This window comes from Thermobia domestica, chromosome 11 (genome assembly GCF_964235325.1).
Source record: "Thermobia domestica chromosome 11, izTheDome1.hap1.1, whole genome shotgun sequence".
Classification (NCBI taxonomy): Eukaryota; Metazoa; Arthropoda; class Insecta; order Zygentoma; family Lepismatidae; genus Thermobia; species Thermobia domestica.
The window spans coordinates 85,432,485-85,456,929 of NC_137464.1; the positions used below are offsets into that span (position 1 = coordinate 85,432,485).

The 24,445-nt window shown below is 35.7% G+C and overlaps 2 protein-coding genes across 7 annotated transcripts in view; one reads left to right on the forward strand and one right to left on the reverse strand.

Annotated features, from left to right (window-relative positions):
* The window catches only part of mtTFB2 (mitochondrial transcription factor B2), a 50,118-nt gene extending 48,652 nt beyond the window's left edge, over nucleotides 1-1,466 (reverse strand). For 2 of the 3 annotated variants that reach the window (XM_081730727.1, XM_081730729.1), the window contains exon 1: nucleotides 1,249-1,466. Coding sequence is in view for 1 of the 3 variants with exons in the window: in XM_081730726.1 (XP_081586852.1) it covers nucleotides 1,345-1,351 (7 nt within the window). In the remaining 2 variants the exon portion in view is untranslated. The remainder of the gene's footprint in view (nucleotides 1-1,248) is intronic. The other variant, XM_081730726.1, reaches the window with a different exon arrangement.
* Nucleotides 1,467-7,698: 6,232 nt separating this feature from the next.
* The window catches only part of LOC145664243 (centrosomal protein CCDC61-like), a 94,517-nt gene continuing 77,770 nt past the window's right edge, over nucleotides 7,699-24,445 (forward strand). For 2 of the 4 annotated variants that reach the window (XM_081730732.1, XM_081730733.1), the window contains exon 1: nucleotides 7,699-7,790. Coding sequence is in view for 2 of the 4 variants with exons in the window: in XM_081730731.1 (XP_081586857.1) it covers nucleotides 16,558-16,705 (148 nt within the window). In the remaining 2 variants the exon portion in view is untranslated. Of the gene's footprint in view, nucleotides 7,791-16,349; nucleotides 16,706-24,445 lie in introns of those variants that run through there. The other 2 variants (XM_081730731.1, XM_081730730.1) reach the window with 2 other exon arrangements.

Here is a 24,445-nt window from a genome sequence, read left to right on the forward strand (position 1 = left end):
ACTAAGAGAGGCAGTCCAAAAAGTATAAGTATATAATTGTTGTGAGGGTCACCGAGGAACGTTACCGTGTGCTTTTCGCGTGAATAGTCGTTTGTGCGTATGCCACCAATACTGACGTGTTTGGTTGCTATAGACGCACTCCCGAACGAAACTTCCAGATTAGCTCTGCCCTGACTCGGATAGCATTTGTGCTTTTAGTGGCTATGTAGCACACGTTGGTTTATGTCGCTCAACAATTATTTCTGCTGGTCCCCTTGAAGTAATCGAGTGGGGCATTGTCATGTCGCCAGTGCAAAAACTTTGGAGAAAAGGAAGATGATTAGTGAAAAAATGATTTATAAACATTTCGGTAATAGTATACATGAGGATCCCCTGATCTGCGTTTCTTCTGTGTTCTATTATCACTTCTACAAGAAATACCATAAATTTTCTACGTAGTGCAATAGTAAGAAGTATCCATGTGCACAAGACATGCGATATGCGTTAAATTCCCCCCCCCCCAACACACACACATAGTCATAGATAAAGTACAAGGGCACTACACATGGAGATATAAAGTACTAGTACGTTCTTTTTTATTTTCGTATCAGTCGATAAGTAAATAAAAGTCGCTTTGTTACCCCCTTTGTAAGTTCGTACATACTCAATGAATAATCCCTAAAATTATGAGCGTCCTGCGGCTTCGGGAACTGATGCAGCTTCATGTATACTATATCCAACATTTCTTGTGCCCCCCTTGAACCTCATCTATGCCAAGCAAAATATTTCTATGACGTCCAGCGTAAATCTTTCAGGGGACAATTAGAAGGAAATCAGTACAAAATATATAATTTTTCAACAATTATTTCGAGTGGTTTGCTAAAACTTACCCTGCACGGTTTTTTCAGCGACATCCTAGTTAAGCGAATACTCACCATCGATGACACACCTGTTCCCTACGTACACGCTTCCTATTTTTTCGTGCTTTTTTTTGGGTACAAAGCAGAGAGTGGTTTATGGTTTCTACACTAGTTTTTATGGTATATTTCCAGATGCAGTATTTACATGCAAAACGGTGAAGTCCTCCTACAATGAATGCGCACTGCAGAATTCTTGAGAATACTAAAGCACTGGTACTGAATTTCCTCATAAATGACAGAATTTGCGAAAACCTGAAAATTATGGACCTACTCTGCGGCAATTAACCCTTAGAATGTATTAAATATTACTAAAAGCAAACAATAATAATAATAATAAAAGTATAGAGACCCCGGATTCTTGATCTGCACGTTCGATGCTGAGTCTTCGATGTTACGCGTAATTTTAGAAATGTTTTTTTTTTTTTTTTTTTTTTTTAATTTGTACCTATCATTTAATCTCAAATAACTATTCCTTGTAAACTATCGTGTTACGGTATGTGGTTAATGATATAAAACAGAAAGTAATTAGCCTACACAATCGGAATATTATTTTGTTTATTTCTTCTTCTTCTTCTTCTTTACAGTTCTTCTTCTTCATAATAATTTTTTCTTTCAAACGTTACAGATTATCGATATGGGTGACATCCAGAAGTCCTAAAGTGCAGAAGTCCTAAAATGCAGAAGTCCTAAAAATATGGGCACTAGACCTAAATTTTAGGACTTCTGCACTTTAGGACTTCTGCATTTTAGGACTTCTGCACTTTAGGACTTCTGCATTTTAGGACTTCTGCACTTTAGGACTTCTGCCTTTTAGGACTTCTGCCGTTTAGGACTTCTGCCGCGATATGATTTTTAGGACTTGTGCCTTTTAGGACTTCTGCCTTTTAGGACTTCTGCCATTTAGGACTTGTGCCTTTATCATTCACTTGCTTTAGTTCTGAAATTCGCCACCACCACACGAAATTGGGACGATGCAGCAACTAGTTGGCAATAATGTTACGAACGTATCTAATTCCAACAGTAACAGCTATATTTGTACTACTAAGATCGTTATTATCACTATCTGTTCTGCACTTATACACGAATTACATAATACAACCTATTTCATTCTAAGAATTAGTTACATAATTTGTTAAGAAATTCGTTTCTTTCGAATGGAGATACGAGAATCCCAAGACAAATTCCTAAAACAAAAATAAATAAATAAATAAATAAATAATAAAAAATGTTTAAAAAGCATATTTTACCAGACTTCTGAAACCAAGCAAACATTCAGAATTGCAATATATACTGTGCGGAGCGTATTTTATTAAGAGTAGGACAAAAATCCACCAAAGTTTACTTAATTAGGACAAAAGCTCACTAGACATTTCACGAGTGAACATTAAATACCAACTGTATACATAAAGATTCCACGTTAATCAGTATGTGGACGTCTCATATAGCCTCACTCCTGAACGGGACGTTAAACTCAGAATCAACTCATCTCAACTCAAAGGAATTTTGTTGAAAAAAATATAATTACATAGAATCACTCAACTAAGAATCTAAAATTGTACACAATTCCTTTTAAGACTGTAATCACATCGTCAGATTTGTAATTTTCACAAACGTTGTTCAGTCTCTTCGTAACACCGGCGTATTTTTTCTTTGTTCTGACTTCATATCCGCCAATTAACTTATTTTTTTCCATTTGAACAGCACTAACAAGGAGACTTATGGAAGTGTAATTTACTGATTTGAATGAAACTTTGCATACTTGTAGAATATCAAAAATAATCGTCACTTTTTTTAAATTTTATTTTTGGCAATGGTGCGGGTTTAAGGGTAGAAACCACTCTTTGAACGTTAGAGGTGGCCTCCAAGCATAAACAGAAAGCAATCATTAAAATAGAAGATTAAATGATACGACCAGCTTACTGTCAAGGAGGTTTTAGGACAGGTGATTCAGAACCTGACGTTGAAATTACAAAATTCAAATTGGCGGATCCAATATGATGATTACAATTACAAAGTCTTCTGGTTTGAAATGTTCTGCATTTAGCCAAGAACAATTATAATTGGCAGGGGCTACTGAGAGAAGGTGCAGACTGATTTGAAACCCCTTTTTGTACTTATTTTAACAGGACGTTTGATTAAATCTATAGCCAAAAAGCTAGAAGCCAATGCCAATGCACTTGTCGCGAATGTGAAGCAACACATATTGGAAAATTAAATATTTATAACTCTGATCAATAGGTTTAATTTTTAAATGCAGACGGGACGTACTCTAGTGTTTACAGGGACACAAACAGTAGAAAGGGTGGTACAGTCAGTAAATTCTATGTCTCGTAGCTACATCATACAGCCTTCAATTTCTGCAAATAGTGTTTTGTTATCACCACTTTTAATTGTTTTGTAGGAAAACAATGGAATATTTGGTCTTATAGTCCAACACAACCTCTTTAAATTTGAAGATATCCTTGTAAAAGCATCAAATCCGGAAAAATTAACATCAAGTCTTGTGAGATCATGGTTCCAAGAGATTTTTCTTCAAGCGTCTAATGCAAAGTCCATTTTGTTATTAGTTTCGTGGAGTGGTCACAATTCAACTTTGACCTATTTTAAGAACAAAAGAGTAACTCATAATAGAAACAATTTCTGCAGGAACAACTGGTAGGACTCAGCCTCTTGTTGTGTTCTTTAGGCCGTTAAAAATTTTCTTGAGACATTTTTCTGACACTGTCCTTCTCTACAACTATAACATGAATTTACATCTCCGTAATAATATAATTAAGATCTCATCACTGATTCATAATCAGTTTTCTTTTCCTAGATTTGCTAATCTTATTGGGTATGCATGATATAAAAGCGGTTATTGGAAGAAAAAACATCTGTGTTTGAAAATTTTCTTTCAAAGATTGTGCAGCATTTTGCGATTTGTGCACAGTTATTGCCGTAATAAGATGTGTGTGGTGTACACAATGTTTATGCATCACACACTTTTTTACTATATATCATTACCGTAAAACGTTTTCCCAATCAATTAATAATTATAACATTTGAGGATATAAGAAGTTCTGACATAGAGTGAAGCGAGGGGACTCACTATAAATAAGTAACCCTTGCCAATTACAGAAACATTTAATTTTTATTTTATTTATTAATTTATATATTCTACTTCGTGAATTTATTTCTCCCTAACGAATAATTTTCATTTTGAAGAGTGGACGTTTCGGTGTAAACATTAGAACTTTTACACCGAACCAGCCTCACACCTAAACGTCCTTACACCGAGCAATCCGTACACCGAAACGCCCTGCACCAAAACGTCCTACACCGAAACAGCCGTATCCCAGGAGTAGTTAATTACGAATATGACAATTATTTGCTACAGAAAGACTTCTGTACAAGAAATATATGTGTAAAAATAATTTACTTCAAAACAACACAAGGAAAGCAAAATTTATGACGTACATAAATAAAACACAATATTATGTTACTAATATGAAGTCAATGGTGTGGAAATAGAGAAAAACAGACATTATGAAAGATCTGGGAATCACATTTGGTAGAAAGTTAAAATTTTGTCAACATAGAAATATATCATGGAAAGAGTAAGAAAGGACAATAGGCTTCATTTATTTATTTATTTATTTATTATTTCAGAACGATAGAATATGTATTTATACAAATAACTTGTAAGAACTAAGGCTCTGTAATATGAAACAGTATATCTGAAACTTGACTAACAGATTGACAGTATTCTTCTTACGGACGCGATGGTAGCGCCACAACAGATTTTTAGGACTTCTGCACTTTAGGAATTCTGCACTTTAGGACTTCTGCCTCGGTATGATTTTTAGGACTTCTGCCTTTTAGGACTTCTGCATTTTAGGACTTCTGCACTTTAGGACTTCTGCATTTTAGGACTTCTGCACTTTAGGACTTCTGCACTTTAGGACTTCTGCCATTTAGGACTTGTGCCGCGAAATAATTTTTAGGACTTGTGCATTTTAGGTCTAATGCCGTTTAGGACTTCTGCATTTTAGGACTTCTGCCATTTAGGACTTCTGCCGCGTCCCCATCGATATTATTCCTTGGAAGGCAGTGATAATTGTGAAAAGCTGTAACATTCCAAGTAACTTCTTCTATTTTAATACACCCTTTTACGTTGTCTTTCTAGTAAATTTTTAATTTGATGGAGTTGTCCTATAATAATCTGTGTTTTTGACATTCTTGATAAAATAAAATTTCTAATAAGTTTAATATTTGAATTTGAACTGGTCTTGAACCAGTTTCTTCAAATATCACATTTCTAAGTTAAAAAAAAAATTCAGAGAATATAATTTTAATTTCATCAAATAGAATTTTTGTTATTTTCTGAAAAAAAAATGTTCATCTTCTCCTCATAAAATATATTACCGTACAGAATTTTGGCTAAAATACATTACCTATTTTAATTAAATATGTAAGGCCTTATGCAGAGTCGTTTTGACGTATTATTAGTGTCATACTAAAGACCTTACTACTGCAGGAAACATATGTTAGTCGAGCTCTTTAGTATGGTACTAATCAGGCTTCAGTACGACTCTGCATAAGGTCCGTAGGGTTTATTCCCAATTTATTTGTGATTAAACACTTGAGAATGTTATAATATTTATTCGAGGATGTCATTAAGATTGTTAAATATTGTTAACTTTTTGTCCATAAATACTTCTAGATGATGTTTTTGGATTCTGTCATTCGGATGGAATGTGATCCGATGGCATTACATTGTTTCCATAGATGAGAGGTATCGGTAAATGCTTACTATGAGACTTCACAAGCACTGATACATACGCTCATTCAAGTATCCCTCTACGAACGATGGAGCTATGCTAATCGCAGAGAAGATGAAAAGGAAATAAAATGCAATAATCTCGAAAATTTCGTTTTTACTTTAATTGCTATTGAAACTAGACTAGCACTTGGGGTGCAAGAATTTTTGAATTTATTAGGGAGGTTGGAGAACGGATTTCTCAGGTTTCTAGCGAAGTTCGTTCTACATCTTTTCTAATACAGCGCATAGCTGTTTCTATCCAAAGTGGCAACGTCTCGTCGGTCCTAGGCACTTTACCACCTGGAAAGAAATGGATGAAGTATTTGTTCTCTAATAAGAATAGAAATTTAATATAATTTCACAGTTTTCCTAAACTTGTGGTAACAGAGTGATGAGTGGCATTTCTAATTTTACAATATGCATATCTTGTATTGCTTATTTATGTGTTCATCATAAATCCCTTTTATGTTTTAGTTGTATATGATTTATATTGTAAATTGAATTGTTTACTTAATAATAAAAAAGGAAAGGAAATATAACAACCTCCTTGATAAATTTATTTTTGCTCCAATTGCCATCGAGACTAGTGGTGCTTGGGGATCTGCAAGCCTTGATTTTATTAGAGAAGTAGGCAGACGCATTTCTATCATTACTAAAGATATTCGTTCAACATCTTTCCTAATTCAACGCATATCTATTGTTATCCAACGTGGCAACGTGTCGTCGGTTCTTGGCACCTTACCACATGGAAAAGAACTGGATGAGGTACGGTATTTCTTCTCTAACACAAAGGACAACACTGAACATTCATACAACTGGACGACATACTATACAGATAAGGTGTAATATCATTGAATGGCGTAGAAAAGCAGACAGTAACATTAGATATGATGCCGTTGATAGGTGGTTTTCTACCCCTTCCTTTGGTTCGACTATCGAAATATATTTCCTGTTGACTTAAAAAAAATGTTAGAATAAACTCTAAAAACTAATTGTTAGACCAAATAAAATGAAATAATAAAAAAAACTGATTGTTCAGTTAAAAATGTCAATCAATTTAATTATTTAATGAATATAGTTATTGATTGTTATAATCATCATTAATTGGAGTTGAATATTTCAAATTTGTAATAAATTGTTTGACAATTAAAAAAATCTAGATATTTGAAGTTATGTGTACTAAGTAAGGCTAGTTTTAGACGGAAGCATTTATTGTAGCATTTCTCGTAGCAGATGTGCTGCCAAAAATCTCGTATAATATACTATGGCATCAAAAGTATATGCTTGTTTTACACGGTAGCATCTTGTCGTGACATAGCAAACAAATCATTGGAAAAGAGCGCAATTATGGCTCCGAAACTAAAGCGTGAGATAGCTAAAGCTATAGTGGTTGTAACAACAGTTCTCGCCTGTTATATTAAAAAACGAAAACCACAAAGAGGTATGCGGGCAAAGAGGTATGTGGGCGCAAATCTGTCTTTAACATTGAGGGGGAAGGATAAGACCGTTTCCATAATTTTATAAAGCGATGTTCAAAATATTTATGAAGCTTGAAACAATGCTGTGGAGGAGTTTCTTCAACATTGGGAGACTGGCAGATTTGAGGCTTATTCTGGGGGGACATCAAATTCATCTCACCTTCCTTTGTGGCAATCGGACACAAATCATCACATTTCTCCCCAAAAAACACATTTCCAATCGGATTATTGGGGAGACAGTCCCCCCGGTTCCAAGATTGAAAGAAATATGTCTCCCTCATTTTCCCCGGGATTTGCGGCAGTGAATACAGAAAATATAGATTTCATCTAGTTAATTTTCATACAGTTCTATCTAGTCCAATTTAACCCGGGAAAGCCCGGTGTCCCCTACAGAGGACAGCAGTTTAAATATCTCCTATTTTTCACCTGAAGGAAATATTTCGGTTATGTTTGGAGTTTTGGAAGGTATCTAGTCTGAAGATCACCTAGCGCTACTGTTCGTTTCAGATCCACCTAGTGGCGGAGATATGAAGTACAGATTTACGCTTCTGCGGCCTGAGTGGCTGTTTTCACACTTCACTGCATGAAAATGGCTGCCAAGAAAAGAAACAGGTAACTATATTTTTTTAAACTCTTGATTAATTATCTTGAAACATTCATGTTCACATGTAAAATGTAAGGTTTGGTCACAAATGAATAAAAGTACTTATAATTTTGCAAAAAGAAGAGGGTGTCCCCTGTAGGGGACACTGGGCACTGTACGTATATAATCTGTTTCTTTGTATAATTTCCGATTTTGAGAACATAGTTTGAATATATTATGTCGCAGATTTCTGACACTGTATACAAAATAGATACGTAATACTTTGCTTATTATATACTAAGTTTGATTTACGTCCAGTTTTCCTCAAAGGCGAAAAAGGCCTTCGAGAATGGTTCTTGTCTACAGAAAGGTTTTCAAGATGAATTTATCTAACTACTGCATAACAATAATAATGATTGTTGTAAGTAATTTAAAAAATTAAAAACAACTATAAAAATTGCATTGTATTGTTGAAGTTTACATAACCAAACCAAACCTAATCAAATCTCCCTAGCCCAATCTGTTTGATTACGTTTTCTATGTGTAAGTAGGTTGTGCTTTGTGTGATAATTTACGTGAAGCTAACTTTCTTTTCAGCCTCAAGCTCCATGAAATTGTAGGAATCCACTAAGTTATGATTATAAACTGTGGTCGCGGCCACCCGAACAGGTTATTTGATTGCTTTTGTACCCTATCAGGGAGCTCAGTATAGCAAGCTACCGTATCGAGAGATCTTGGTCTAGGAGATCTTAGGGCCGTATGCATAGTTATTCTGCGGGTTACTTAGGGGCTACGTATGGGGACACGTGATAATTTGCGTTGCAGAGTTCTCCCGCAGGGTCAAACAAGCCCGCATCCTTCCCGTAAGTCAAGAGGATGGCTAGGGGTGCTTCAACGCACACTTTGCTAGCCCGTAGCAGTTTCTGTTGTTGTATAAAATGCATATGCTCCGTGCTGACAAAATATTTGAGTATGTTAATGAGTTTACCGAATTCGTTGAGCTGATTAAGCGATAATAAATGACATATTGATGGCAACCAATTTAAAAATATATAATTCCTGAAAGAAGATTACAGGATATTTTGCTTTCGCTCGTACAAATATTGAATACAAGGTCAGAATGGACTAACAACTTCTACCTGAAATAAAATAAGCGAGAGATACTTGTTGTTACAGTATTGGTACTGAAGTAGATTTTAGATTAGATTGTAGAATAGCTTCAGAATTGATTCTAGGGGTCCAGTGGTGATTGCAAGGATCGGCCGGGGGGGGGGAGAAATTTCTCCCCGAGAACCATGACATTCCCTCAGGACCACATAGCCTATCGTGCTCAATGTGAATTCTCAGTATTTTCGTTACTAATACATTTCATCCGCAGTATATTGAAATCGCCACCAAAAAAAAAAAAAAAAAAAAAAAGAATCATCACTGATGGGCAAAATTGACTCAATAGTTACACATATTTCATCGTGAAAATGTTATTCTAATGTGTTTTACATCCTTCTCCCTGTTGGTGCTTTCCAACATTTCTCAGTTAGCATAGGTAAACTTGAGGAGCGCTAACTTCCCTTTTTTTTTCCACTAATGATCTAACGTCTTCTGCATTCTTGGTTTCTTACCTGACCACCAGCTGCGTACACATTTATAATATGCTTGCAAACTTATATATTATAAATAAATAAGTGCGAAAAACCATGCCCGACACAGGATAAGTTTGCATTTATTCTGATTCCAAGCTGGGCACAATTTGAGGGATCACGCATGATTTTTCCCGCGGAAGCAGGCACATTAGTGTTGGTGATATGCGTATAAGGAAAGACAAATGGAAATCATCGAACTCCTGTTTATCGACGCGCTGTAATTGCTCAAAGTATGCATCGGTTCACGTGATTATGGAAACAGTGTTAAAAAGTATGGCTCATAATTATGAAATTATAATGGAAAACTAGGTTCTAGTGACCACCTACTACAGATAGATGCATATTTTTTATACTAATTTGATCATTATTCGATTAAACAGTTCTATCAAATTTTGACACATTTCTTACATTTTCAGGTTAGGTTAGAGGTTTGTATTTCTTTTAGCAAAGTATGTCTATATGAAGAGCTCCATTACTACTTGCAGATTAACTTCAGGAGGGCTCAGTATAAATACAATGTGGGCGTATAAAATAAAAACTACAGTACATAAGATACGAATCAATTTATGCTATGTGGCTAAAAGCACGAATGCTCCCTAACTGAGTTATGGTAGGAGCGCATCAGGAGACTCCGCGGGTGCGTCCATAGGGAGCAGGCGCGTCAGCGATGGGGGTATACGTATATACGAGGTTAGTGGAAGAGCACACTTACACATACAATACTTTCATTATCACTTAAATCATTTCAATATACTGCCATTGTTGGTAATTATTTATATTTACTCTTTCATTCCTTCACGAAAAATGTAGGGCTTCACATCGTATTTTACCTATAAATTTTCTATTTCGTAAAAGTGTCTGCTCGAGTGAACCCCTAATTCGTTTACACACCATCGCAAACTCGCCCGTTCCCTACGGAGGGACCTCGACTGTAGCTCTCCAGCTTCACCTTGGCATTAAACCGTAGTAGATGTAAAAATTGCTTGTAATAAGCAGCTTGCAAAGTTTGGTGCGTGGTTTTGAGACGTCTGGCTTTCACTATATGTATGTATGTCTTATACAATTGTACGCAATTAGATGATAACACTCTAGGAATAAGTAGATAAGAAGTTTTACGCTATTTGCATGCAATATCCCCCCAAAAATACTGTATTTATAGACATAACTTTTATGCCCTCCTAAGGTTAACTTTTACTGGCAAATTGTTTAGAAAATACATTCACAAAAATACTATGGGCTGATTTTGTCCAAAAAAAATACATTGTATATGTAATTTATTTCTAGTGGGATCTCTATTGTAAAGCTACAGCCTCACACGTTTTCTAGCTACATATCCATATTTCTTTTTGCGAGTTAACAGACTTTACCTGAAAATTAAAAAAGAAATGTATTGCTAATCTACACCGATATTTTTCCGCTTTTCTATATCACTTTATAACTATTTTCAAGTTAACAGATTTTATATGAAAATTAAAAAAAAAAGAACTGTATTCCTAATCTACACCATTATTTTTCCGCCTTGGCAAGAACAAAGTTCAGAACATTTATTTCATTTTTTAGATATACCATACGTTGTATCCATGCAGTTGCTGCTTCGATGTTAATTCTTTATCATAGTAGAATTGAGTTTCAGAGTTCTACCTTCAACTTTTTTTGACAAAATTTTAGCCTCGCTCGAGGTGTACTAGACCAATCAGCTCTCAGTGTTAACCGTACCTGAGGGATCACTTTGGAAGCTTTATGCATTGCACAGTCAAGGGGAAGGTTGAGGAAGCCCACAGGTACGGTTCGTCTAGGGGACCCTTACGTGGTCGACTATGCATGTGGCCCTTAGTGTTGTTTTGGATATGGAGTCTAGGTTATCGCAAGAGCTTCCAGCTTAGAATTTTTATTTTGATAACTTTTTTTTTACAACATTGCCACTTATTGAAACTTTGTCAGCAAATGGAAATGGAGGCACTGGTACAGTACGAGAGAACCGTATCCAGAAATAACCGTTGCAAGAGACAGAGTCACTGAAGAAGGAGAAGAGAGGTTCGTTCTCTTTCGCAGCAAAAAGTGAAATGGCATGATAATAGTATTGTGAGTGTAGTGTTTGTCAAAGTGTACTGCCGATTCAGAAAGTAGATAGAATTGGTGTTGTTGCCGGAAGGAAAACACAAATCTCTGTGTACAGCCCATCTCTTATTCAAAAATACAATAAATATAAAGAGGAAGTCGACAGATTCGATAAAAATATATACTCAATGCGAATTGATTTCAAAGAAAAAAATGGTTCCCTCTCTTCGCGTTTGGTGTGGATGTCATTCTCATAATGCATGGCTAATGGTAAAAGAATGTAGCCAAGGTTAAAAACTCACTTGTCAATTTCGTAGAATGATTGTTCAAATTTGAAGAGTGTCACTTGTAGTGCGCCATTACATCAACGAGTTCCGAGTGGCGTTCGCCTTAACTTTGACCCTAAGGACCATGTACAACAGAAGTGCGCATAACAGTGGTGTGGCTTGTACCACAATCACACAAGATTCATGTGCGAAAACTATGAGACTGGGTTACATGTTCGTTGTTGGTATGACTGTCACAGCCAAAAGTAAACATTGAAGGTCCCTATTGTAATTTGTGTTTTGTGATGCTATTGTTTTACCTTGCTTTGGGCAGCGTATTGAAATGTTATAACCAGAATATCCGTATTTAATATTTTGCATTTTGTATAGTTATTCCATGTGTAAATGATATTTGTGTTCATTTAGGTGGATTATTTTCCAGTTGGTGCAAAAGAAAATAATCCACCTAAATTTTATTCATTCTTCACTTCGTTTTTTTCTGGTTGGTATAAAACTAAATACTGTATTCTTTCGTTTATTGGAGTAGTACAAAACGGTATAAAAGCCTGAGTTAGTTAAAATGAACCTTCTTCGTTTTTTTGTTTATTTGAGTAGTACAAAATGATATAAAATTCTGAGCTACATAAAATGGCATTTCTCGTTGGTACAAAATTGAATAGGTCATTCAAATTTATCTTTTCGTTTGTTTAAATAGTTAAAATGGCATATCTTTGATTTTCTTCTGATTGGTACAAAAATAAAATTTGGGTAGTACAAAATTGTACAGAAATATTGAACTAGTTAAAATGGACCTTCTTCACTTCTTTCTGGATCATACAAAGCTAAATACTCCATCCAAATTTGAGTAAAATGGTCCATGTTCGCTTTCTCAAACTTAGCCCTTCCTTTAGTTTAAATAAAGATGACATATAATTCTCAGCTAGTTAATATGGTATATCTTTGCTTTCTTTCTTGTTACTTCATTTGAATAGCCCAAAAAGGTACAGAAATTCTGCGCTAGTTAAAATTGTGTTTCTTTGATTTCTTTCTCATTAATACAAAAGTAAATAAGCCACTCAAATTTATTCCTTCTTCACTTTTTTCTGCTTTGTACAAAATTGAATAGATCACACAAATTTACTAAATGAGGAAACGTCATCTCAATATGTGGTTTCATTTACGAGATTGACCTTTGACCTCGATGACCATTATTTTTGAAACTTGTAGTAGTTGATGACCTATTACTAGATTTGGAAACAGCACCTCAATACGTTGCTCCGTTTAAGAGATTGACCTTTGACCTCGATGGTCAGTACTTTTTTAACATGTACTACTTGATGACCTATTACTAGATTTGGAAACAGCACCTCAATATGTGGCTCCGTTTTCGAGTTATTAGGTTTTAAGTATGTTGACCTTTGACCTCGATGGTCATTATTTTGGAACTTGTAGTAGTTGATGACCAATTACTAAATGTGGAAACACCACCTCAATATGTGGCTCCGTTTTTGAGTTATTAGGTTTTAAGTATTTTGACCTTTGACCTCGATGGTCATTACTTTTGGAACTTGCAGTAGTTGATGACGTATTACTAAATGTGGAAACACCACTTCGATATTTGGCTCCGTTTTCGAGTTATTGGGTTTTAGGTATGTTGGCCTTTGACCTCGATGGTCATTATTTTGGAACTTGTAGTAGTTGATGACCAATTACTAAATGTGGAAACACCACCTCAATATGTGACTCCGTTTTCGAGTTATTAGGTTTTAAGTATTTTGACCTTTGACCTCGATGGTCAGTAGTTGATGACCAATTGCTAAATGTGGAAACACCACCTCGATATGTTGTTTCGTTTTTGAGTTTGACCTTTGTTCACGCTGGTCAGTAGTTTGGGGACATGCTTGTTTCATTTCTGCTATGTTACATTAAGGGTTGGGAACGAAATCAATGCTACGTTAAAATAGGGGTGGAGAATGTGTTCATAAATTTCTGCTATGTTAAAATGTTCAGATAGGGGTTGAAAAAGTAATCATAAAAGAGAACGAATACACCCCTAAAAGTGCTCATAAAAGGAAACGAATCTTATGTATTATCTGCTCTGCTATGTAATTTCAATTAGGGGTGGAAAAAATTGTCATCAAAGAGAATGAATGAATACACCCTTTAAAATGACTATCTGTAGACCGTGGGTGTTCGATTGTAATCTTTGCTCATTGTCTGCTATTTCTGTTATGTTAAAATAAGGGTTGGAATGAGTACACCCCTGCTATGTTACATAGTCTTATGTGTTATCTGCTATGTTACGTATTCTTATGTCATTTCTGTTATGTTAAAATAGGGGTTGAAAAATATGCTCATAAAAGAGAACGAGTTCACCCCCTAAAATGGAGGTCATAAAAGGGAACGAGTTCACCCTGCTATGTTACGTAGTCGTGTATTATCTGCTATGTTCCAATAGGGGTGGAACGAATCTTATGTATTCTCTGCTATGTTAAAATAAGGGTTGGAAAATAAGCCATACTCTTTTATTAGCTCTTCTATGTGTTCGTAGTCTTATGTAATTTCGGCTATGTTAAATTAAGGGTTGGAAAATATGCTCATAAAAGGGAACGAGTTCACCCTTACTATGTTGCATAGTCTCTGCTATGTGTTATCTGCTCTTCTATGTGTTCGTAGTCTTATGTTACCTGCTATGTTAAAATAGTGCTATGTGTTATCTGCTCTTATATGTATTCGTAATATTATGTGTTATCTGCTCTGTTAAAATAGGGGTTGAAAAAGTGATCATAAAAGAGAACGAATACATCCTTGCTATGTTACGTAGTCTTCTGCTATGTGTTATCTGCTCTTCTATGTGTTCGTAGTCTTATGTTACCTGCTATGTTAAAATAGGGATTGGAAAATATGCTCATAAAAGGGATTGAGTTCACCCCTAAAAAGTGGTCATAAAAGAGAACGAATTCACCCCCTAAAAAGTGCTCATAAAAGGGAACAAATTCACCCCTAAAATGGAGGTCGTAAAAGACCGTGGCTTCGCGATGTAAGGTGCTCAATTTCCCAGGGGCTCCTGAGTTGAGCGATGTTGGCCTCATATGTGCCAGATCGATCCATTTTCTACTACTTGCTATTTTTTAAAAAGTAGGAGCTGTGATGATTTGTTCTCATTGATAAGATATAAATGTTGCTTTCCATATATAAAATATTTTTAGTAGTAAATTCTTCCCGTTTCCTGATAATTTTTGTAGTGTTTATAATATTTTCCATCAATTGCTGGAGAAATATTGGCGTGAATATTCTGAAGTACAATATCCAAATCTGTTTTTGAATAAATTGTTTATAAATTTTATAAATTGTCTTTTGTCATAAATCTTATTATATAGGATATCCCAAAAGATACTTTGCAAATTTAATGTTATATAACTCAACTTGTGATTAATTTAAAGAATCATAGTAAAGTTTGTCTGATGCATCAACTCAAAAAGTTTTTTTAATGGTTACTTAATAAAATTCTACATGAGCACCCCTGATGGCAGGTACAGTATCTAGTCGATATTCCAACACGGTCCAAACTCTCTCTGAACTGTCTCAATAGCTGTAGTTACTATGGTAAACTAGGTCTCTGACACAACTCAATACAAAGCCAAGGAGTGAAATGTCAGGGATCGAGGAAGCACAGGAATTGGACCATCTTTTCCAATACAACGTTGTAGAAAACTTCTGTTAAGGAGATGTCTCACTGACAAAACCCGGTGTGGAGGTACACCATCTTGCTGGAATGGAACATGAAGTTGCCCGTCATGAATTGTGGTATTAAATACAGATCAAGGATGTCAAAATAATCTGAGGCATTTACGATTCTTCGGAGAAAGAGAACGGGTTGCGGTCAACTAATATACATAACCAGATATCAACTTTGGAACTATAACACACCACCTCCCTTGTAGAATGTGGATTGGTCGAGCCGCAGATGCATACGTTATGTTTCTTAACTTTCCTATACACATGAAAAGTTGATTCATCTGAAAAAAAGCAACGTGCCTCAGAAATTGTTCATGCCTATTTACATGTGCAGTAATGCCCTAAGCAAGTGCAGTACATTTTGGCCTGTTATCTTGTTTGATTTCCTGTAATAATTGTAATTTGTTCGAAAACAGATAAAGACGCTTTCCGAGTACCCTGGCGCACTGTCGTACGAGAGATTCCAGCACCTCTTGTAATGTATCTCCATTTCTCAATCATAAAGGTTAATGCACAAATTTGGTTTCATATACTCTTTTATTAAAATTTTTATAACACTTTTCCCCGGAGTCTCTTGCGAGTGGGACATCCTGTATATACGTTTATACGACGAAGTCATAAATTTTAGATGAAAGTTCTGTGAAAACTAAACAGAGCTTATAATTATATTACAAAATATAAAAGTCACAATATCGAAAACATTAAAGAATACCTAATCGTAAAAAAAGAAAAAGAAAAGAAAACAAAAAGTGAAACAAATGTGAGTTACAAATGCTTTAGAAAGCAATCAAATAAAAGAAGTAGGCAACAAGGATACAATCCATGGCTGATAACTTAACCTACGAAAGAGGCAGAAAAGAAGAAGAGTGAATCAGAGAGTTAGGCTTCTTTTGAAACATATGGTTTGTGAAATAATGAGCATTTGAGAAGAAAATTTTTGAAACTTTTAATGAAAGAATAAAGAATACAGCATAGATCATATTTTTATGAATGCAAAGTGTATAATTGAACTAAGATAAATATCGTATTCTATTATCTTGTACTGTAAATTGTACAAATTTTATGAATCGTTAAGACCTGGTAATTAAATCAAAATGAATGCAAGGCCAAGTCTAGAAACTACGCATTCATTCAAAGGAAAGGAATATCTTGTGAAACTGGATACAAGCGATGGTACATTAAATGTACGAGTTATTGACAAAATTTCAGCTGAAGAGTGGGAGTGTTGTTATGATAGCACATGTAAGTATAAATGAGAATATTTTGAAAACATTTAAACTTGCCTGATAATACAGTCGAACGTAATACCAAAAAAAAAAAAGTTCCATACCAGAACTTTATAAAACGTAGCGGTTACATACGATTGAGTTGTCAATTTCCGTGTCGGGATTTCATGTCACACCCACCCATGCCCATACTTATCATGTCGTTAAAAAATTTAAAATTAATTTGAGCAATAGATTCCAATAATATAACAGTGGATGTGATGTGCGTACCAGTGTACAGTTCGTTATCTACGAGGCCTGTTGAAAATGTATTCTCCCTTCTTTGTTTTTGAGAGAAGTACATGATGTAAGTTGGTCAAATTTTGGGTGATGGAAGAGGGGTTCATGATGTATTTAGCATGCAGATGACGTTACTTTCATTTGCGTCTTCTTTGTAGAGCACTGGTCTCTGCGCGGCTAAAATGATCAAGACATGGATATACGGATAGGACGAAAGAAGTCACAATCGACTCTGTGGATATATTCGACCTCGCCAAGGCCTGACAAAGCTCGCGAAGAGGCAGAGAAGATCGCCAGGTGGATAGCAAACTTAAATCTATGTTGAGTGTGTTCTTCGACTGCTGAGGCAATGCGCAATATGAGAACATACAGCAAGGACTTACAGCTACACAGGGCTTCTCTTCAGACATTTCCTTCGTCTACGTGACATTCTTTGTCCGAAATAACCAGATATGTGGACTTCAAAGCTCCGAAGAGTGCACTAGGATGATGACTCCATTCATGTAGCTAATATGGTTGTCGTTTTCTCCACAACACAAAATTTCGATGTTTCGTCAAGCTCCCTACTCTCCGGGTATAGTCTCGCGAGGCTTTTGCCTCTTCTTAAAAACCAAAAGGAACTCGGTTTCTCACCCAATGGGAGATCTAGTGGAACGAGACGGCTGCTCTTGTAGCTTCCCGATGAGGGGCTCCAGGCCTGTTTCCAGCAGTAGAATGGATACCAAACTCGGTGCGTGGAAGCAGGAGGTAGTGCATTAGCAGGAGATCAGTTGAGTGTACTGTTTTTCTTGGACCATGGTTGGATACTTTTCCAACAGACCTCGTATTTTCGTTCTTTTATAGGATACATCTTAATTTCCTTTTTGTATTGAGACTTGTGCCTTAACGCCATCGTTACTCCACACCATCTAGTAAATGAACTGCATCTTATTTTGATTATCTTGATCCATATTTTATCCTAACTATGGATCTTCTTGTATCCTTCGAACAAAATTTATGCTGAACTATAGCTCTGAATTTAAGTATTGACGTACCTGTGTTAATCTACTTCATGATTTCATGTATTGAATTATTGGGTAAACTTTACAATACCTGATCCAGTTGGTATCCTTACGCAGACGCGAGAAACTACACTCGATTCATTTTAACAAAATTGGTCCAAACATACGTAATCTTAAGTTAACTCTGCCCTCTCTACCGTACTTATTCCTACCCTGCTCACTAAACATTTTTAGAGCGATCCTACCTATTGCTACTCGGAAAAGTTGAGAACCATTGGTTTAGGATATTAATTTCCATTGTCGGAGTATTTCTGCCCAATGTCGGAAATCACCATTTTGTGTTTGCAAGTGTTATGTTACTAGTTTCAAATCATTACAACGGTTAAAATAAGTGATACATATAAAAGATAGCTGCATAGCATATTAATTTGTACAGGCACAGTATTTCTGCACAATGTAGGAAACCTGTAGTTTACATACTAGTGTTACTATAAAGTTCTAGCATGAAATTATTGTAAGTGCTCTTACCTATGTGATTTTGTGCAATATCAAGTACTTTGTGCGCTATCATCCTTTATGCGAATACCCTATGTCGCTGACGCACCTGCTCCCTACAGACGCATTCCCGCGCAGTCCCCTGCCGATGCTCAATTAGATAGTATTCTCGCTATTAGTGGCTACGTAATACAAGATGGTTTGCATTGGTTTTGCATAGTCATCTATCAGGACGTATGTTTGTAAGTGAAAACACATTCGTTTACACGGATAATATCAATCTGTACGCAATTATTTGAGAAAGCGACAGGGAGGGTACTATAACAGTGTAAAACGTCTTAGAAAATTATTTGAAGCAAGAAAAATGAATCAATATATATATATATATATATATATATATATATATATATATATATATATATATATATATATATATATATATATATATATATATATATATATATATTTTAATTTGACGGACTATTTTGTACCTGTATTATTGATTATTTCCATTTCTAACTCGAAATTCAAGATAAATAGGGTCTCAACAACAATTCATGTTTTTAACCTCTAAAAGGAAACCCAGATGAAAGTTATTTCTTTTGCTGCAGACTGGCAACACTGTGTTGATCTTCGTTCTCCATTCTTTGTTTCTCCCTTAGTAATAGCTTTATGAGCATGATGCATATCTGTTGATGTTGCTTTCTGTTTACGGTATATACGTAATTGTTGGGTGAATTTTCATCCATGTTTCCTTTCACGTGACTTTTTCTAGTGTGTTATTTGTGGAGAACATCGGGATGTTATTTGTAAAAAATGCACCCCTTAATCAAGACTTGTAGATGTTTCCTCATCAGCTTCAACGTGAACAGTAATTAAGGTCAGTGTGCGAATTAGATAACCTATATTGGGGGAATAAAATTAGGCCAAAGGACATAGTCTGAAGGTTCAAATTTCAAAATGAGACAATAAATGCCTTACTCCCCATAGTGTGTGTGTGTGTGTGTGTGTGTGTGACATCTGTAATAAATAAGAGATTTATTAATTCAATAAATCTACCGACAATAACTATGCACATACATATTGTCTGACATACACACACCCCACTAATCCTTTCTGAACGTGTTTTAATGTTGTACTCACTCTTGTCCCCGTAGCTCTCTAAGGTTTATTTAGTTAATAATTCGGCTCGAGCGATAGCCATGATCACAAGCATATGTTAATTTTTCCACTCATATTGAAAGCTTCCACTTTGCATTAATACATACAGGTTGCGAAAAGAAACCTACTTCAGTCTTGTGAAAACCACTAAAATTATCAGTTAAACCGGACATATCTTTTTTTTTTTTTAAAGAAAATCTAGATATTAGCCTATCAAATAAGAAATGGATTGTTGCTGGTCCCGATTTCTCACACCAAGGTCAAATCGAAGGCCAAATATTTAAAATCTCTCAATTTAAATTTCGAGCTTGTGCTTCTACTTCTCGCTAAAGCTGTGCTCATCACGACTTTTTTTCTCCAAATATCGATTCCGTGATGGGCACGGAAAGTCAACACTTAAAAATTACTTTACTGTTAGGTTGAAGATGAGTTGATTCACTATGGGCTACGTTATTCAAATAAAGTAAAACATTACACTGAAGTTTTTCAGACAACATTAATTGCGTGGACAGCAAACTGTACAGCGAAAAGATGGAAAAATGAAGGGTTAACTTAAAAAAAAAAAAAAAAACCGCTCCAGTTGAAATGCTTATACAGGCACGGACAATGACACGGAGAACCAGTCGTATTAACAAATGCTGAAACAAATCTTGAATTATTCGCTTATTCACCTAAAAATCACCCTCATTAACATGTCTGCTCACTAGGAGCGTATCCCCCAGCGTGTACGTTAACATATACTTACGAGAGAATACCTATATCTCAGATTTTGAGTACAGTTTCAAGAGTTCATTTCCGTAAACTGTAAAAGCAGTGATTACTATGCTAATTATCACAAATTAAATGCAACTTTTGAGTTGCATACACACAACCTACTAGGGAATGAAGACCATGTGCTAACAAAGAGTACACTGGAAAATGAAATAACATGTTATAACAAAAATTAAAATAAGATGATAAATCGATATAAATATAGAGGATGAATATGACATATCCGAACTTCGCCAAGTATGGTAGAAGAAGCTATTTGTTTACTTCTTCTTGGCCAACCGCTAAGAACATTTATAAATCCATATGTGGCTTTGTTATACGCAATTAGTACATTCAAATTCACAAACGATGACGAACTGAAGGGTATGAAGGTACAGTTGCAAGTAACAACCGTAGTCATAATAATATAGTTCTACTAAACAACGTTGAAAATAGTGGGTACTTAGGTGGTAAGTAGAAATGACCAAAACTGAACAGTTTACATCGATCATTTCGAAATACAGCTAGAAGATTAAATTTACAAGAAATAACAAAAATCAGTGAAATTTGGAGTTATACTAAGCATAGTTTGAGGGGGAAAGCGAGCATCCCCGGTGGGGATACTTCAGCTGACTTCTTTGGGGGGGAACAAAATGTGATTGAGGGGGAAAATCCCCCCCGGTAATTCGCACCCTGATTAAGGTTCTCTGTTGATAAGCATTACCATTTTTCTACAAACTTTCTACAAACTACAAACATTTTTCTACAAGAGAAAGAACGTAGATATTGTAAAATATTTTACAAGACATTATTGAGTATGTACTTTTTATAATAGTGGATATGTACTTTTTATAATAGTTGGGATCATAATTTGGAAAAAAATGTTATATTTGAATAGAGGAAGGATGTAAATATTGTAAAATCTTTTTCAACACGTTTTTTTTAAATTATTTTACTCGAGATTTCTCATAGTTTGTTATTAAAATACTTACCAACATATCCTCATTTTATTGTCCTAACAAACCAATATATGTTGATAGTAAAGTAATTTAGGTTGATCGAGCTCCTGGACATTCAGGATTTCATGTCATGCCCCCCCCCACCCCGTTACGAAATCCTGGCTGAACGAACCAATATATGTTCCAGCAAAATATTTTAGAATGATCGAGCCCCTGTTGTGATGACCACAATATTTCATGTCACGGACCCCTCTTTCATGAAATCCTGGCTACGTGCCTACACATGTATGTATTTATTTTAACTAAAATACGGATTTAATATTTAAATTCATAAATAAACATAAAACATTGGGATAAAATGTTCCTTACAATATTTGTTCAAACACTTTTTAATATTTGGAGATATCATAACGAGAAACAAGGGCGTCGATCCTAGGGCCGCCTGCACCCCCAAAGCTCATGTGGGGCTCCCTATTGTATTTACGAATATGCAATATTTGGCATTATTTGAATGCAATTTGTCTTAAAATCCTCATATATATATATATATATATATATATATATATATATATATATATATATATATATATATATATATATATATATATATATACAGGGTGCGGCACGTAAAACCGGCCCGTCGTAATATTCTGGTATATTGTGTTTTTGGCAACACTTAAATAATCTACCTTCGTACCAAGAGATGGCGTATCGAGGTCGGGTCGACTTACGTGACCTGCAGCAGTCACGTGCAGCCGCAGCCAATGAAACTTGTCGAAACCAGTTGAGAAAAAGGCCTCCTTGTGTTAAGCCGGGTGAGTGTCAGTGTGTGATAATGCCGTATTCGATATCCGAGCGTGTAGCCATTGTTGAAGGGTTCATTCTCACTGGATCTTTTGTGAAAACAAAGAATTTGTTTCGGGAGAAATTTCCAGGACGTTCTGTGCCAGCAAAAAGCACCATTCAGGAATTGATTGAAAAATGGCGGCGTACAGGATCGGTTCAAAATGCTCCCAGGAACAGACGACCATCTGTCTGCACACCTGAATTAAAGATGCAGATGGAGGAGATAATGACAAGAAGTCCTCGAAAGTCAACCAGGAGATTGAGTCAACAGGTTCATGCGAGTGAGAGAAGTTGCAGACGTGTTTTAAGGGGACTGAAGTTAAAACCGTACCGGATAAGTGTTGTGCAAGAACTGAAAGAGCCTGACCTGCAGAAGAGGGTGCATTTCTGTTCATGGCTGTTGAGCAATGTTGCCAGTGGTTTCTTGGATCCACTAATGCTCATCATGAGTGACGAGACGTGGTTCCACCTGTCTGGGTACGTAAATTCCCAAAACAACCGGTATTGGTCGACAGAAAATTCACACGCAATCCACCAGGTACCCTTGCATGATGAGAAGATTGGTGTTTGGTGTGCCATTTCCGCCACACGCGTTATTGGGCCCATATTCTTTGAGACGACAGTGAACAGTGACGTGTATATGGGAATCCTGGAGGAGTTTCATACACACTTGACCGAAGAAGAGCGTCAGTTATGTTACTTTCAGCAGGACGGTGCAACATGCCACACATCAGCTGCATCATTGTCCCTTGTGCATGAGATGTTTACACCAGAGAGGACAATCAGCAAAGGCTTGTGGCCTCCTCGGTCACCAGACTTATCCACGTGTGACTTTTACTTATGGGGACTGTTAAAGGGAAGAGTATACGAAACAAATCTACACACAATTGAAGAACTCAAGACCAGGATCCAGGATGTCACCAATAGCATTACAACACAAGAACTGACAAGGGTAGAATATATATGAATCTCCTCAATCGTGCTCACATGTGTGTTGAAGTGGGCGGAGGACACTTTCAGCACCTGCTGTGAAGGTGAGTAGTCATATTCAATACATTACATTTCATTTATGTGTTGTAGTTAATCATATTCAATACATTACATTTCATTTTATGTGTTCACTTTACGGGCCGGTTTTACGTGCCGCACCCTCTATATATATATATACCTTCTGCATCTGAATGGACGCCCCCAATTTACAGAGAAATCGGCGCCCTTGACGAGAAATACCCCTTGAATTTTTTTGTGAGAATAACCCAATTTTATTTGTCCACGTGTCTGCAGACGTCTGCTCTTGCATACTATAGATAATCTGAAATAATGCATAATATATAGCTTTATACAGTACTGGAGTGAACAGATATTTTAATCAGTAGCGTAGCTAGAATTTTTTTTAGGGGGGGGCAATGAAGGGTCCAAGAAAATTTTGAAGGGGCTATCTCCAATGAATGAAAAATTTTATTATCTCTCTCTCTCTTTCTCTCTCTCTCTCTCACACACACACACACAGACACACACACACACACACACACACACACATATATATATATATATATATATATATATATATATATATATATATATATATATATATATATATATATAATCATCTTTGTTGTTCATGATTTTACTCTTTCACAATGAAAATGTAAGAATTTACTACCTCAAACAACTAGGATACATTAATAGATTTGATTTCTAATATAGGTAAGTATTTATTTAATCACGGCGTTTAAAATATGTGTGGCTGGTTCATTTAAGTGGAAGCAGAGAAATACACTTTTACAGGTAAAGAAAATAACTTACAGGTCTATATCTCTATTCAAGAGAATTTTTCTATTCTTATGGGCAGCAGTAAACTTATCAACTTTTTGAAGATCTAACGATTTAGCAATTTTCTTCAATATAAAATAATCCTAAGTTTTTTTTTTTTAAAACCTATCATCAGTCATTGAATTGCGTATATGACTTTAATCTTTTAAAACATGAGAATGATCTTTCACATGTAGCACTAGAAACTGGTATAATCACAGAGATAATATCTAGCTTGTAGGTTTCTAGGAATGTGTTTTTGTAGACACAAAAAAGATGTATGATATTCATCAAAAAATCAACTTTGGTTTTCTCTCGTCTTCGTACAACTTAATCGTGTTTGGGAGATTCTGAGTTCACATCTGGATATTTCCAAATCACTTCCATAATGGTGGGCCATAGGCTCCACAATGTTGTAATTTAGAAGGTTATAACTTTTTGGATGTAGAGCGG